Below are 17,708 nucleotides of genomic sequence, written 5' to 3' on the forward strand. Positions count from 1 at the left end.
TCAATCCCTAGCTATTTCTTCTATATCTGTAAGACCTCCCTGAATCAGTCAGTCAATATGTATTTATTAAATGCCTACAATGAAAAATTGTACTTAGGATACAACAAAAGCCCAAAGTCAGACCCTGCTCTCAAGGAACTTTTAGTGTAATGGAGGAGAAAACATGAAAAAGATAATGCTCTAACAAGATAATTACAGGATAAATTGGAGATAACCAATGGAAGGAAACCAAGAGAATGAAAGGGGATTAGCAATGGCTTCTTGTAGAAAGTAGAAAGATGCCCTATAACAGTGCTCATATAATTGACCTCAATTTTTAATTTCTTTTTAATTAGAGTGTATTTCCTGATAGATTGCTCTCTGAAAACAAGAACAACGTCCTTTTTCTGCTTTTTTTCTTCTTCACTAGGCTCTTAATCTGGCACAAAGGAGATGCTGAGTAAACATCTGTCGAATGGGAAGACTGTTGGTGGTAGTGATGAAAAACTGACCCCTTCTCTTTGCCTTCCCCAGTAGTCTTCAAGCTCAGGGAACTAACTCTTCTTGGGGCATGATGCTTCTGTAGTGCATGGTGGCTTAATCTGAATTCTAGGCTCAGGCTTTGTTGAGGCTGGTATTCCAGACATTGTTTCCAATTTCTTCCATAGAATGTTGAAATAAAAAAGAGCTTTAGAGGTCATCCTCCTCCTTCGAAGACCTCTTATGTTTTTACCCATCAGGAAACTGAAGTTCAGCCACAGGAAGTGATTTTTAGAAGGTCACACTGCTAATAGTGGCATACGGAAAGAACTTTCCCCTGGACCCCCTGTTTGGTGTTATTTCTGCCACACTCATCTCCTTCCCTTTGACCCGGAACTAAGATACGTTCTCTAACTGTTGTGTTTATGGGGAAGGTGGATATCCTTCAAGGTCTCTAGGTTCAGGCTTTTGTTTCCCGGGGTATCTGCCAGGATTGTAAAGGGAGGCTTTGTGGTCTTCTCCGTTCCCCTTACTCTCCTCTTCCTCATACTGGGGCACTCAGGGAGTCAAGGGTTAAAGGCTTCTCTGGCCAAGTCATGACACCCCCTACCCAGCCTGGGATGTGCTTCCCTTCCTTCCTTCTGGGTTCCCACTCCACTCGCAATTCTTACTTTGTTGTCCTAGAAAGGGAGGACCTTAGAACTTTGGACGGAAGATATCGGGGCCAGAAGGACCCTTAGACCATAAAAGTCCCTTCGGATATAGAACTACCCATAGAACTCAACGTCAGAGCCAGGCCATGATCTTTGGAGACAGAGAGTAGGGAACTGGAAGGCATCTTAGAACGTAGCCAGTAAGAGTTCTGAGGGAACTCGCAACATGGAAATGCCATTGCTGGAAAGGCCCTTGGAACCTAAGCTATCGGGGCTGAGGGGTGCCTTAAAAATCACCCCCGAGGTTCATTTTGGGAACTAGACAACGAAAGTGACTTTCCCAAGGTCACAGGGCTATCCAGGGGCAGATAGGCAGGATTCCAACCCAACTCTCCCGAGCTCTTTTCCCTACGGCGTCCTGCCTTCCTCCCACAGCCCTGGGAGGGCCAGCCTGCCACGGCCAGTCCCTGGAGGTGGGGGTGGACCGCGTGGGGGAGGGGAAGGAGAGGAGGAGGCGGCCGGGGGCAGGGCGGGGCTGGGCGCTCAGCTCCTTTCCTTCCTCCCCTTCCCCGTCGGGGCGCCTGTCTCATAGTCGCTGAAGACTGGGTGGGGGGTGGTTGAGGGTGGGGGCACTTTGCTGTCGCTGTTGCCGCTGCCACTGCTACTGCCGCTGCCACCAGGGCGGCCAGGCAGCGCCTGGTAGGGCAGGGCTGAGCTCTGCTAGGTGGGCTGCACTCTGCGCCGCCGGGCTGCGCTCTCTTACACGCTCGCTGGGCTGAGCTCCTGTAGGTGGGGGAGTGTTTGGTGGTGGTGGGGCTGGGGCTGCTGCTGTTGGTGTTGGTGTTGGTGTTGGTGTTGGTATTGGTGCTGCCGCTGTTTCTGCCGCTGCTTCTGCCGCCGCCGTCGCTGCCGCCTCTGCTGTTACGCCAGCCTCGCCGCCTCTCGCTCTGATTCTGCGCATAGGCAGCCCTGGAGCCTGTCATTCTGCAAAAACACAGTTTACTCAACACACACACACAGACACACACACACTCGCACTCCTCGCACACACTCGCACCCTCGCTCGCGCGCGCACGCACACACACTCACACTCTGGGAGCAGAGCGAGGAGGGAGAGGGAGCCGACGAGAGCGGGGCGCAGGGCGCGGGGAGCCCCAGGCACACGCACCGAGAGCGAGCCAAGTTCCGCAGCCCAGCATGGCTTCGGGGGACCTTTACGAGGTACGCTACGGCTCAGCCCCGCGAGCTGGGAGCCGCGAGCACGGCTGGCCGGGGGCGGAGGGCGGCTCGCGGGGACCCTCCTGAGTTCTTCCAGCCGAGGGCTAGAAAAGGGATAGGGAAGGAGGGGAGCAGGGAAAGGGGCTCGAGGGATGTAGATCTTTTCCCTCCTCCTCCCCTTCCTCCTTCTTTCCCTCCTCCTCTTCCTCCTCCCTGCTTCTCTCCCTCTCTCTCCTTCTCTTGCTCCCTCTTTCTCTTTCCCACTCTCGAACTCAGGCTACTTTGAGCCAGCCCAAGGCCTTCCAAAGGAAAGGAGGAGGAAGAGGAGGAGGAGGAGGAGGAGGAGGAGGAAGAGAGGGAGGGAGGGAGTAAAGGCGGGAGGGAGGGGAGGAAGGGAGGGGAGGGAGAACGAGGGGGAGAGTTAGCGGTACTGTGGGAGGTGTTACTACCGCGAGGAGCCGCGGCGGCAGAGAGAGTGGAGAAAGTCCAGGTAAAGTCGGAGCTGGACGTGCGGGATTTGCAGATTAGGACTGCGTGGTGGCCAGAGGGTTGGGGGTGGAGGGCGACGTGGGTATGAGGCGAATTAATTCCTTCCCTCTGCCTCTGGAGGGGAGCTGGTGACGGAGAGGAGAGGGAGTGCCCGCAGGGGTGCAGCGGGTGAGTTCCTGATCTGGACTGACTTGGCAGAGGCGGCATATTCATCCTAGGTGGGAGAGAGGGTTTAGGAAGATCTCCCTGGCACTAGATGGGATGTAGTCAAAGACTGGATGGACTTGGGCCATGTGCCTCCCCACACCTGATGCTTCTCTAAGGCCTGGATTCTCCAAGGGAGAGGAAGGTGTGTTTTTGGATGCCACACCCATTATTGAGATAGGGGATGGGGGATGGGCACGGACCTTTGGGGGAGGGGAGGGAGCCTGGGAAGTCACAAGTGGAAGACCTGCTTCTTAAATAGAGAATCTCTGGTGTGACTGGAGCCCTTGGGGCCTCCTCCCCAGGCTACAGGTAGAGAAACAGGTGATGGTCAGATTGGGAAAGTTTTCAAGTATCTGAAGAAGTATCTAAATCAAAGTGAAGACATTCTTCTTGGAATCTTGTCGAACTCCAAAGGGAACACAGCCGGTCTAGCAGGAAGCTGAGTCTGAATCAGTTCTGGATATTTTTCTAACCATTTAGGAAATTTTTCATCTTTCTCTCCTTCCTTCCTTCCTTCCTTCCTTCCTTCCTTCCTTCCTTCCTTCCTTCCTTCCTTCCTTCCTTCCTTCCTTCCTTCCTTCCTTCCTTCCTTCCTTCCTTCCTTCCTTCCTTCCTTCCTTCCTTCTTTCCTTTCTTCCTTCCTTCTTTCCTTCCTTCCTTCCTTCCTTCCTTCCTTCCTTCCTTCCTTCCTTCCTTCCTTCCTTCCTTCCTTCCTTCCTTTCTCTTTCATCTCTGTGTATCCATCCATCTTTCTGTCTAAACACACACACATATATAATGTATACACATAGATTATATGTATATAAGTGTGATATACCAAGAATTTCTTCCTCTGAGCCCTTACCAAAATACCTTCCTTTTCCTTTGTTTCCTCTTTTAGTGTAAGAATATATAGGGAAGTCACCACTTAAACCTAGTAAGGGGGAGTAGATAGAGATAGAACTGGACCTGTGATTTCATACAGCACAGGGAACTCCCAGAAGAGGGGACTCCCTTTACCAGTGTAGATCAGGATCTTCACTGAAGTTTATAGGCTTAGAGAGCTGTCTAGATTTGCCCAGAATTGCTCATAGTCAGGATTTGTCAGAGGCAGTGACTGAATTCGGGGCCTTTTCAATTTTGTCTACTATTAACAGGCAGGAAGTTGCTGGTTAGAACTGGGAAGGACTTTAGGTGGAATCTTCTATCTGAAGCTTCATGAATAATTAGTAAAGTATTCTTGAGGACATTGGAAGCACTCATTCATTGTTGGCAAAGATGAAGACCACTTCTTTGATCTTCCACCTCTGAGGAAAGTCCCCAAATTGGTCTGAGTCATCTGAAGGGCTCTGGCTATCTACCCTCTTCTATTTAGTTAGGAAGAAACTTTCACAGATACTTTTATACACTACTAAAGACCTTACATAATCAATGCATCCATCTACATCCTACATATTGATTGAACTAAATTGGCAGAACTAAATTGCGGATAACTGAAGCTTTTCGAGAAGCTTTGGATGATTGATATTAAAAAAGAATCACTAACATGAAGGAATATGGTATTAGTTTCCTTTGTAGGAAGGCTTTCTAGACATATTGTAGGTATAAGTAGATTATTTGTGGTCTTCATGATAGTAGGCTAGGGTGAGATGGATGCTTAGCTGGCTTTTCCAGAAGGAAAAGCAAAGCCACCCTTCCTTTTCTTCTCAGATGTCAAAAAAGTGAGGAGGGGATGGGAACAGGAAGAGATGGAGTGATCTGGACTTTGTAGCAGAAAAATTGGTTGTCTTCTCTCCATAGATTTTTGCTTTAGGCTGGAAGTGGTGTGGTAATTCTTGTTAACCTAAGAGCCGGCCAAAGCAAAGAGAGATCTGATGAAGATTCCTGACAGAATTCTAAAGTGAAGAGATTGTTAGCAAACATTTAGACCACGAAGCAGAAATCAGAAAGATCCCCAATGGTTTATGTATAGGTCATGCCACAATAGTCTCATTTCCTTATGGTGACAAGATTATTAGATTGAATAATTCAAAGGAATGTTGTAAAAATGTTTTATCTAGATTTTGGTGAACAAGTTAACAAATAAAGTCAACCTTTCTATTTCTATTAGGTGAGAAATGGGTTAAATAGACATGCAAATAGATGAATTCAAAACCCGTTAGTCTGTGTTTCTGAACATTTTTATCAATGACTTGACAAAGACCCAGAAGGACTATTTATCAAATTTGCAAATGACCCAAATCTGAAAGGGTTGGCTAATAGGTTAGGTGATGGAATCAAGATCTATTTTTTAAAATTTTTATTTATTTTAAAATATTTTTCCATGGTTACATGATTTATTTTTCTTCCTCCCCTCTTCCCTTCCCCCCCTTCTGGGGCTAACAAGAAATTCCACTGGGTTATACATGTGTCTTTATACCTATTTCCATATTATTCATTTTTGTAAACGAGAAATCTTGGAGTCATGATCTAAAGTTCTTGACAAACTAGAATGTTGAAGTGATTCCAAATTAGTGGAATGAATGTAAAGTTTTATATTTGAGTCAAAAATCAACTTCAAAGTTCTGGATGGATCATGAAAGAAGCAATATGGTATAGTGGCTAGAAAACAAAGTTTGGGGTAGAACTAAATTGGCATCCCAGTTCTAGTATTTATACAACTCACGTGGCCTTGTAAAAATTAATTTAAATTTCTTGCTCTCAATTTTCTGATCTGCAAATTGAGAGAATTGGATGAGATAATTTCTGAAGGGTCTTCCAACTTTCGGTCTCAATCTGTGATCTATGTAAGTATAATGAATTTCATATGAATAAGATCTTGGGACTTTAGTAGATTGTAAACTCAATATGTCAACAGAGCAAAGAAAGAGATCTAGAAATAAGGAAGTGATAATGCCACTGCTCTCTGTCCTGACTAGGCCATATGTGGAATATTGTGTTGATTTCTGAGTACCACATTTAGGAAGAACATTAATAAGCTGTAGAGCATTCAGAAAGCTAACAGGATGGCAAAACATCTCTAGATTATGACATATGGAGCCTGGGTGAAGAGTCAGCATAGTTTGGTGGACAGAGTGCTGAATTTGGAATCAGGAAGACCTTCATTTGAATTCCATCTGAGACAATTACTAGTTGTTTAAGACCCTGGAAAGTCATCTGATCTTTTTGGAGCTTATTCTTTTCATCTTCAATCCAATTTGAAAGTACCTACTATGTGCCAGTTTAGCCTGACTGCCAAAATGGTCCATGGTGGGGCCATAGTGCTGCTCATGCTACAGCTTCTGGAAGCCATAGGTGAGAGGTAAATTAGGCTGAAGGTGGTTGATAGGTGATAAACCTGTTGGTGTTCTTGAGGGATGTCCACCCTAAACATGTGAAGACTTCTCCTGGTGGACTGAATGGACAAGAACAGTTGGCCATGAATGTGGCTGAAGTAGTCTTTCTGGAGTGCTTAGAGTTTGGTTAAGACATTGAAGATGCCAAGGTCATCCACTACATCCTGGGTCACCAGTCATCCTCACTTTTGTCTTATCACTGGATTTTGAGGACTCTAGAAGGACAACTCTGCCTCACTAAAATCCAATTCATGATCAAGTCGAGACATCATTGATCATAATGTTATTGTTCTTCTTTGTAAATGAAGGAAAAAGGACAATAGTTATGTGCCAGGCATTGTACTAAGTGCTGGAGATACAAAAGAAGCAAAACAATCCCTATCCTTAAGGAGCAAATGGAATGAGGTATCTTCTAGCTACTAAGTGTTGATTCTATACACTGGAGATATTTAATGTGAAGATAATATTGAAGGGGAAATGATAGATGACTTCAAGTATTTGAAGCAGTGTCATGTGAAAGAGGGGTTCAACTTCTGGTTGTCTTCAGATGGCATATCCAGGAACAATGGGAGAAAGTTGCAGAGGTCTTGATATCATGAAGAATCTTCCTAACGAGAACTATTGAAAGACAGAATGGACTGCCTTGGGAGATAACGGGTTGCCCATCACTGAAAGTCTTCAAGCAAAACCAGAACTGTTGTGGAGTGTTCTTGTTTAGGTGTGGATTAGACCAGCTGGACTGTGAAATCTTTTTCAAATCAAGGCTTTTTGATTCTGTGAAGTTTGTGGAAGAGAGGCAAAATTGTACTATGGAAAGAACACAGAATAGAATTGCCTTAGCAAGTTATTTAATCTTAAATTACTTCATCTATAAAAAGGAAGAATAATAGATTAAATTATCTCTAAGGAACCTTCTCATTCTAAATTTAATAATTGACAAGGAAGGTTCACATAAATGCATTAGTTGTTTGAAAGTGGTAACTTTCTTGGCTTTTTTTCAATCCAGATGAACATTTATTAAATGTACCCTATTGTCAGTGTTAGGAATACTGAAGTAGTATCCTTATAGTATAATAAAACCTATAATAATTTCATTATTCTGGGGAAATCTCCATATCAGTGCTGATTACCAACCCTTTATGCCTTAAGAGAAAGTCTTCAAGAATTGTTATTGCTAGGGGGAAGTTAGGTGTTTCAGTGGATTGAGCTAGGCTTAGATATAAGAGGTCCTGGGTTCAAATTTGACCTTAGTCACTTCCTAGTTGTGTCTCTGGGCACACTTAACCCCCATGGCCCTTAATGCTCTTATACTTGGAACAACATATAGTATTGATTACAGGATGGAAGATAAGGGTTTAAAAAATTTGTCATGGCATATACCCATATACTCACACACACACACACACACACACACACACACACACACACACACACACACACCATAGCAACATCTATAGCTTTCAAGGGGTTATCTCCACACCAGAAGAGGGCACTGGAATAGGCTTATAGCTCAGGTACTAGAGTCACAAAGATGAAAGAAACAGTTTCTGCTCTTAAGAAGCATGTCATTTACTAGAATATAGAATTTTTGCCTTGTTCCTCCCCCTTAGACACAAAACATCTCAATACCTACTGACCTTGACATGAGAAACAAATGTAATCTGAAGACAATAGGCATATTGAGAGGTTGCATATTCTTTTCCTGTAGACCACCAGCAATACTTTAAAGACCCTCCACATAATAACATAATTTCAAGATGAAAGGAATCTCAGGGATCCTATAGCTTAACCTGAGAAAGACTGGCTTAATGACATTTTTAATAAGTGGTCATCCAGCTTCTGCATGAAGACCTCAAGTGGGCAATTTGGAACTATGCCCAAAGGGCGCTAAAAGACTATCTGCCCTTTGATCCAGCCATAGCACTGCTGGGTTTGTACCCCAAAGAGATAATAAGGAAAAAGACTTGTACAAGAATATTCATAGCTGTGCTCTTTGTAGTGGCAAAAAATTGGAAAATGAGGGGATGCCCTTCAATTGGGGAATGGCTGAACAAATTGTGCTATCTGTTGGTGATGGAATACTATTGTGCTGAAAGGAATAATGAACCATAGGAATTCCATGTGAACTGGAACAACCTCCAGGAAGTGATGTAGAGTGAAAGGAGCAGAACCAGGAAAACATTGTACACAGAGACTGATACACTGTGGTACAATCTAATGCAATGGACTTCTCCATTAGTGGCAATGCAGTGATCCTGAATAACTTGGAGGGATCTACAAGAAAAAAAAAAACACTATTCACATTCAGAGGAAAAACTGTGGGAGTAGAAACACAGAAGAAAAACAACTGCTTGAATTCATGGGTCGAGGGGATGTGGCTGGGGATGTAGACTCTAAATGAACATCCTAGTGCAAACACCAACAACATGGAAATGGGTTTTGATCAAGGACACATGTAATACCCAGTGAAATTGCGTGCCAGGTACGGGAAGGGTGGGGAAAGGGGAGAGGGGGAAAAATATGATTCTTGTAACCAAGGAATAATGTTCTAAATTGACTAAATAAATTAATTTAAATTAAAAAAATGAAGACCTCACTACTCAAAACAGCCTTCTTCACTTATGTGCATCTCCTGATGGTAGGATGTTTGTCCTGATATCAAGTCCACATTTATCTCTTTGAATCTTCTATCCATTGGTCTTGGTTCTGCTTTTTTGGCACCAGACAGAACAAATCTTCTCTTCTCCATTATATATTATGTAATTAGAGTTTTGTACCCCAGGACCCCGTTTCCCAGAATCCCACTTTTTTCCTTCTGTTATATCCTTACATTTTGGAGATAAAGTTTCTGTAACCCTGCCCCCTCTCGCTCCTCTCCTGCTCTCAGTTGGAAAAACTCCTCTTCACTCAGACTTTACTTTTGTCTTTTTATTTCCTCTACTTCAAGTGATTATTAATAAATCTTATAAAATGTAATACTTGGAATTATTGTATATTAATATTAATCTTATAGTATATTATCAGTTCCTTCTCTTCATCCTCTTATGGCCCTTCACCATTTTGGTAGCTACTTTTTGGGTGCTCTCCAGCCTATTAATATCTTTTCTAAATTGTGTTGCCCAGAAGACAATATTCTAGATGGAATTTGATCAAAATGGAATACACTGAGTCTGTCCATCACTTTATTTCTAGAAGTTATTGCTTTCTTAATATAGTCCAAAATTGCATTAGTTTTTTTAGTGGCTATATCACACTCTTGGATCATATAGAGCTTTCAGTCTACTAATACTCTTAAGATCTTTTTAAGATAAACTGCTGCCTGGCCATATCTCCTCCATATCATTTGTATGATAGAGTCACTGAATAGAACTTTTAAGAAATACTTTGGGAAATTTCATTCTAAAGTTCAGAAAATGGATAGAAATCAGTAATAATCACTTCAAGTGGTTCAAGTTGTATACTAGATGTGTAATTCTTGTAATGGGTTTCCTATAGTATTTGGTATTTTCTCTGTCATTATGAAAACATATGAATCACATAACTAGAGCATGACCTACTTCAAAATTTTTATTGCCTCTGTTTACATTCTGTGTTATATAAGGGGAAACTAATTTGTTGACCAAACTTATAAATAATGATTAAGACATGTGAGCTTTTTGTTGGCATGTACATTTTCCAACGTAAAACTGAATAACTTCTTTTTTTAGTAAGACTATACCGATTTAAAGAAAAATCTTTAGAATTGCAGTCCATTGATTGACCTTGAAAGACAATCAAAATAAAGTGGAGTTCATTTAAGTGATAGGACTGAATTAATTTAATGTCCTACTCAGGTGAACATAAAGTGGTTTCTTAAGAAAATGCATTTTGAATAGAGAAAGAGTAGAACCACTGGTGTACCTTACATGATTATAGCAAACTTTTTACTTTTGGTACTGAAGGGGTTGCTAAAGGTTCCTTGCCTTTTTGTGTTGATGAATTAGTGAGGTGATTTTAAAACATAAAAACTTAAGGAGGTACCTTCTACAATTGACATTTCTTGGAACTGTTGCTAATTCCCAAGTCATCAGAGAGCTAGAATTCTTTGTGTTCTGTTATGATGAAGGAATTTTGGATTGAGTTCAGTTTGGTCAAACTTGACCATTAATCAATTTCCTTGGTTTTATTTCTCTGCTAATTCATGTCCAACCAATTCTAAGTGCTTCAGAGCAGTTGATTAAAGGAATGTGCTAGAAAATATTAGTTGGTTTAAATGAAGCCTGCACATCTAGATGAAAAGTAAAAAATTCAGTCTGTTATGTGGATATTTATTTTACCATAGTACCAAAAGAAATGGAAGAATCTCACTATTTATCAAGATGTAGCCTTTGACTATCATGAGGATACCATCATGCAATGAGCACAGTTTTGGGAATCTAGCTCACTTAGGATACTTTATGTCTCATTCATACGTCTATTGGTGATGGTGGTAGGGTGTTATCATAGAATTACCATCTTCCCTCCTTTTGGCCATTATTTTATTATATAGAGATACTATATCTGGGTTCTCATCATATTCTAATGCTCTCAAGGCTAACAAACCCAGAGACCAGGGAGTGCCGTCTTCTCTGAGGCACAGTGCCCATCATATAGTAGGGGTTTAGTAAATGCTAATGAACTAAATGACCACTGAAGGGACACCGTTAAGCATATCTTTGTACCTGTGGGCAAAGCCTAAAATAGTATTATTTTTCTTTAAATATTTGGAAATTGAGTGGTTGACACTTTTCATAGAGAATCAGCCTGAATAAGTAATTGGCTTTATTAAATCATTTTGATGTTTCAAATTTCAACAATTGTTCTCCCCCATGGTTTTCCTTTTAGCTCCATAAACTTTCATATTTCCTCTTTTCATTGATTAGTTGGATATGTTATGGTTGTTGTTAACTCACTCATTTCAGGCATCTCTGACTTTTTGTGATCCCATTTGGGGTTTTCTTGGCAAAGATACTGGAGGGGTTTGCCATTTTCTTCTCAAGCTTGTTTGACAGATGAGGAAGCTGAGGCAAATAGTTTTGTTTTAATGGGTTATGGAGTGGGAGCTTTAGAAAAAAACATCGATGTCTAAATTTGTTGGAAGACTATTTCCATGTGTTTCTAAATATGAGTTTACTTGTAATTGTGATAGAGGTCATAAAATGTTAGTTTGATCTTTCTTTCCAGATGAGGGAACTGAGATTGAGAGAAGCCAAGCAAATGCCTTGCTTGGGGTCACAAAACTAGTATGTTTTTGAGGCAGAATTTAAACTCCTGTCTTCCTTACACCAAGCACTCCACCATACAATTTCCTATACTACCAGTGCTTTGTCTGGAATTTTTCTTTGCCCCTTACTGTCTCTCATTATGTTTAAAACAGTAGACTTTCCAGATCACTGGAAACCAAAGGTTTACAAGAGTAAAGAGAGATCTGTTGAAGATTCCTGGTGAAATTCTAGGAAGTATTATTGAAGAAATTATTAGTGGATATCTAGAAAAGAAAGCAGTGTTTGAATATTGTACTTATCTGACATGAGAGGCATGCTGGTGAGGTGATACTTTTCTGATGATATCTTCAAGAGCAGCATGACTTAGTGGACAGAGAGAACCAACCTTAGAGTGAACAAGACCTAGGTTCCATTCTTCTGATATATGCAATGTGATTCTGAGAAAGTTACATACTTACCCTCTCTCTCTAAGATGACAAGTTGTTGATATACATTGGGAGAGGTCATTTCCTCACTGGAAGATCACTGTAGGTCCGGGTCAAACAAAAATTATATTATAACATGCCAAGATTTGAACCTAGGACCTCCCATCTCTAGGATTGGCTTTCAATCCACTGAGCTACCCAGCTGCCCCCAAAATTGTATGCTTTCTTTTGCATTGACTCCAAAAGTTCTTTCTCTGGAAGTTGATAGCATTCTTTGTCCTAAATCCATCAGAATAGTCCTGGATGTGTTACTAATAATAGTTGTCAACATGGAAATTTAGAAATCCTCAGTTTACTTAGTTTAAAGGTAGAAACCCCAGGTTTTGACCTTGTCACAGGAGAGGTTTTCCCTGAGGGAAGATCCCACTTCACCAGACAATAGACAGCCACTTCAGGTGGAGAGGTAAATCCCTGCACCAGGGAGGCCAACTAACCAGCCGTGCATTACAATCGACGGTACGCAGCTTTCTAATGTCAACACTTTCAAGTACCTGGGCAGCACCATCGCCAACAACAGGTCCCTAGACCACGAGATTAATGCCAGGATCCAAAAGGCCAGCCAGGCACTCGGGCGGCTGCTCTGCAAAGTCCTCCAACACAGAGGTGTAAGCACTGCGAGGAAGCTCAAAGTGTATAATGCAGTGGTCCTTAGCTCGCTCCTGTATGGTTGCGAGACATGGACACTGTACAGGAAGCACATGAAACAGCTGGAGCAATTCCACCAACGCTCCCTCCGGTCAATCATGAGGATCCGATGTCAGGACCGAATCACCAATCAGGAAGTCCTCGACAGAGCCAACTCCACCAGCATCGAAGTCCTGGTCCTCAGAACCCAGCTACGATGGTCTGGAAACGTCATCCGTATGGACCCACAGTGAATACCAAGACAGGTATTCTATGGTGAACTGTCAGCTGGACTCAGGAAACAAGACTGACCAAAGAAAAGATTCAAGGATCAGCTAAAGTCCAACTTGAGGTGGGCTGGCATTACACCAAAGCAACTAGAACTCGCTGCCTCTGACAGAAGCAGCTGGAGAACCCACATTCACCATGCCGCCACCACCTTTGAAGATGAGTGACGTCAACGTCTTGCCCCTGCGTGTGAACGCCTACACCAGGCCACAACCGCACCTCCCGTAACAACTGGCGTCCCATGCCCCATGTGCCACAGACTCTGCGCCTCAGCCTTTGGACTCCAAAGCCACATGAGGGTACACCGTAGATGAAACTGCACAAAGACAATAGTCATTCTCGATCACCGAGAGACGACTATATATATATATATATATATATTATATATATATATATATATATATATATATATATAGTATTTATTTTATAGTTTTGTATTCCATCTCCTTAGTAAGACTGTAAGTTCTTTGAGGACAGGTATTGTGTAATTTTTCAGATGTGTATCCATGGCATTTGGCACTTACCATGGGATGCTGGATAGAATTAGTACTTTATAAGTGATTGTTGAATCCTTCAGAACATAATTCATATCTTCAAGAAAGACTTCCCTTAAATCTCTTCTAAATCAATGATGTCCTTAATGTATGAATAAAAACAATTGAAGAAAATATTTTTATGTCTTTTACAAAGGATAGAGAGCCTGAAACACAATAGATACTTAACAAATGTGGATGGAATTCAATTAATGGACAAAAAATAGTTTGCAATAAAAACTGGTTCACTATGATGACTGATTTTTGAAAACACTTTTCAATTATTTCTCCTAGGCTTTGGAGCAACCAATGTGGAGAAAAAGAAAAGTATCTTTGTTTGGAGATGAGGGCTACATTTAGCTTCAGTCTTTCATATTTTGAGGGTGTGATTTAGATGTGCAGTTGACCTATAGGCTCTTCAAATGGACTCTGCCAGCCAAGTCATTATTCTAGTACCTAGCCGATCTAGTGCCTCTTCAATGGGCTGAATGGTACCTTAAATAATTAATATACTCACTTAAATTATTTCATTAGGCTAATCAGAGAATGACTCAAGCTTTGGAGGGAGTAGACAAATGTGGATATGGAAACCTTTGTTATAAAGGCCTCTGAGAGAATGTTAGAAGCTGGATGGATGAACATTAGAATCCTTTAAAATGGTCCCCAATGTGAGCTCACTAGTGGAAGCTTTGCCAAATATATTTCCCCCCCACTTTCCTGTGAAATGTATAGGATTATTGATTTTAAAAATGGAAGGTCCCTTAAAGATCATTTAACTAGTAGATCCTAGATTTAGAGCTAGAAGGGAACTTTGAGATCTTTTTGTCTTGTCTCATTTTATAACTGAGAAAAATGAGGTCTAAAAAGATATAAATGAATTCCCCAAGCTCACAAAGGCAGCAAACTGCAGTCAGGAATGGAACCCAAGCCTTATGATGTCAAATCTTCTTCACCACAGTATATCTTCATTAAACTATTATGATAATTGGCATTAGGAATCATGAGATCTGGACTCTAGTTCTCTCCAGCCATTTAAGTTGTTTTTGTTTGAATGACTTAATCTGTAAAGTGTGAATAATACCTTACCTGCTTTGATGGCAAAGATACTTAGATATCCAGTAAGCTCCCTTCATCTCTTCAGTTTTATTTGAGTGTGCTATTTCTCTTTGAAAAATTCTACATTTTAAAATATAAGATTATAGTCATATAAAATATAGAACAAGGACCTCTAGATTTTGAAGTCAGGTGCCATAAATTCAAATATCCTATCAGAATTCCAATCTGACAAACATTTCTAGTAGCACCTAAAATTTAGATAAGATAGAATCCCTGACCTCAAGAAATTTATGGAGATTGAGGTATCATGCTAGGCAGGCTTCTCACTTTAGAGTAGACTGAACAGCATTGAGGATGCCAGGCTATTGATTATAACTTTTACTAGGAAGAGAGTTTAAATTACTAAGTTAATATAAAATTCATACCCATCTGGAGCAGCCTTCTAAAAAACTTAGACTTTTAGATGTAGAAAGGAGTTAGAAGTTATTTAGTTCAACTCTTGCCTGAATCATCCAATCTTTTTAATTCAGTTTAATACAAGAAACATTTATTAAATGTCTGTTCTGTGCTGGGTACTGTTGCAGATACTGGGAAAATCAAGACAGAAATGAAAGTCTCTATCCTTGAGGAGCTTTCATTCTTTGGGAAGGAATGACTAGTTGTGACTTTGGAGCATTGTTACCTTTTTGTTTCTTTCCCTTACTTTAAGTTATCTTCTGCTATTATCCACAGCTAAATAGCTAAAATTTAAATAAAATTTCCACTGTAATCTTTTTCTAGGAAGCTAGGTAGCACAGTGGATAGAATTCTGGTTTTGGAATCAAAAGACTGATCTTTTATGAGTTCAAATATGGCCTTTATTAGCTGTGTGACCCTTAATCCTATTTGCCTCAGTTTTCTCGTCTATAAAATGAGCTTAAGAAGAAAATGAGAAACCACTGCAGTATATTTGCCAAGAAAATTTCAAATAGAGTCCCTGAGCATTGGGCATGTCTGAACCAATTGAACAACAACTCACCTCTCAGTGATGTGGAGTTCAGCATTTCTCCATGAAGCTCATCAACATTTAAGGTGGTACTTATTAGGAAATGTTTTCTTATATGAAGCCTACATCTTCCCCTCTGCCATGTGTTGCTCTTCCTTCTACATCTGGAACCATCTAATAGCACTTTGGGGATTTGAGGACAGTTGCTATGTTCCTTTTTAGGATTCTCTTCTCTAGGCTAAACACCCCCAGTTTCTTCAACTGATCCTCCCATGACATGGTCTCCAATACCATGCCTTCATTAAAACATGTTATAGCCTATTAGTGCTTCTTTGAAAATGTGTCCTCATGGGTAGCCATTTGTGTTATTCACTAGAAGTGTGAAGAAATACATCCAGTGGTTTGCAGCTGTAGATGTTTCAGAGGCTGCATCCCATTTTCTTTTATGAGCTTGTTTACAGGATGTCCACTCTTTCCCCATTTCTGTTGTCTTAACTCCAGGCTGTCTTGTCTTGATTAAGCCACTATCCTGGTTTTGTGGCAGGATATTGCTCTTCTAGTTTAACCTTTTAATGTTGTTGTTTCAAATCAAGTCAAGGCAAAGCAACAGTCATTTATTAAGAACTTATTATAGACCAGGGTATATAAAAAAAGAGGCAAAAGCAGGGTGGACCAAAAAAAAAAACCTCTCAAAGAACTCATCATATATTGGGGCCATACAACGTGCAAAGAACTGTGGACCAATAAAGTACACATATATGTATATATTTAATTAAGTGAGAGAGAGTAAAGGGAGAGAGAGAGAGAGAGAGAGAGAGAGAGAGAGAGAGAGAGAGAGAGAGAGAGAGAGAGAGAGAGAAAGAGAAAGAGAAAGAGAGAAAGAGAGAGACTTGGTCAAGGAAGGTACTAGATTTAAGGGGGATCATAAAATTCTTGCAGAAGGTGGGATTAGCTGGGACTTGACTTGAATGAAATCACAGGAGCAGGAGAAAGAGCTTTTTTGGCATGTAGGAGAACCACTAGAATGGCAAGAAGTCAGGACATGTGAATAAACCTCACCATGCAGTTGTTCAGAAATTCTCAACTAATAATGACGTCAATCAATTGATCAACAAAAAAGCATTTAAGTACATACTATATGTACTACACATTCTATGTGTATTTTTCTTTTTTGTGCTGGCCTCTGGGAAATAAATGAAATATTCTATGAAGGGATTTAACACTTACACATAGAAACAAGTACAGAATATAGCCCAAACAAATACATTTTTTTTCTTGGAGTACCTGGAGAGGATTAGGAAAAGCTTCATGAAAAAGATGATTCTTGAGCAGAGTTTGAAAGGAAAGAAGGTGAAAGTGAGAAGGAATTCATTTTAGGCATTGGGGAAACAGCCTGTACTGAGGCCTGGGGTTGGAAATGGAGTGTTTTGTGAATATCAGCAAGAATGCCATTTTGGCTATACTATAAAATGTTTTAAAGGGGCTGTAATGCATAATAAGTTTGGAAAGGCCTGTTGGGGGTCAGAATGTGAAAGGTTTTAGCATTTATATTTGATCCTAGTAGCAAGGATAAGTCAATGAAATTTAAGAAGGGGTTTGATGTAGTCAAACCTGGACTTCAGGAAAATCACTTTAGTGACTTTATAGAAGGTGGACTAGAATGAAGTTAGATTGGAGACTGGTGGGATGGTCTAGGTATGAAATAATGAGAACCTGAAGAAAAGTGATGATCATCTGAGTAAAAAGAAGGGAATAATGGGAGAGATGGCATGGAGAGAGAAACAGCAAGATTTGGGGATTTATTGAAGATATGAGGTGAGGGAGAGTGAGGAATCAAGAATAATATTAAGGATGTGAACCTACACATTAGTTAGGCAAGTTTGGAAGAGGGGTGGTGGTGGGTGGAAGGTAGTAAGTTCTGTTTTGGGCATATTGCATATTATTTTAATGATAATAGATTGTATTCTGGCTTCACTTTTTGTTTCAGCTATATTTAGTGTAACAGCATTAATCTAGGACCACTATAGCACTCATGGAAGAATTTGAGGTAAAACATAGACTTTCACTTACTTAGGTGTCCCATCCCTATACAAGTGTTCTTCACCCCCCTACCCCCCCAAGGGGTTTTTTAAACAGGTGAGATGTGAAGCTTCT

The 17,708-nt window shown here is 40.9% G+C and overlaps 1 protein-coding gene across 2 annotated transcripts in view; it reads left to right on the plus strand.

Moving 5' to 3' along the window:
- The first annotated feature begins 1,637 nt into the window (after positions 1–1,637).
- Positions 1,638–17,708, plus strand: part of CDYL2 (chromodomain Y like 2) — a 229,752-nt gene continuing 213,681 nt past the window's right edge. Inside the window, exon 1 of one of the 2 annotated variants that reach the window (XM_007477036.2) lies at positions 1,638–2,333. In XM_007477036.2, the coding sequence (XP_007477098.1) occupies positions 2,310–2,333 (24 nt within the window). In that variant the 5' untranslated portion in view covers positions 1,638–2,309. The remainder of the gene's footprint in view (positions 2,334–17,708) is intronic. The other variant, XM_056795556.1, reaches the window with a different exon arrangement.

This window comes from Monodelphis domestica, chromosome 1 (genome assembly GCF_027887165.1).
Source record: "Monodelphis domestica isolate mMonDom1 chromosome 1, mMonDom1.pri, whole genome shotgun sequence".
Lineage (NCBI taxonomy): Eukaryota > Metazoa > Chordata > Mammalia > Didelphimorphia > Didelphidae > Monodelphis > Monodelphis domestica.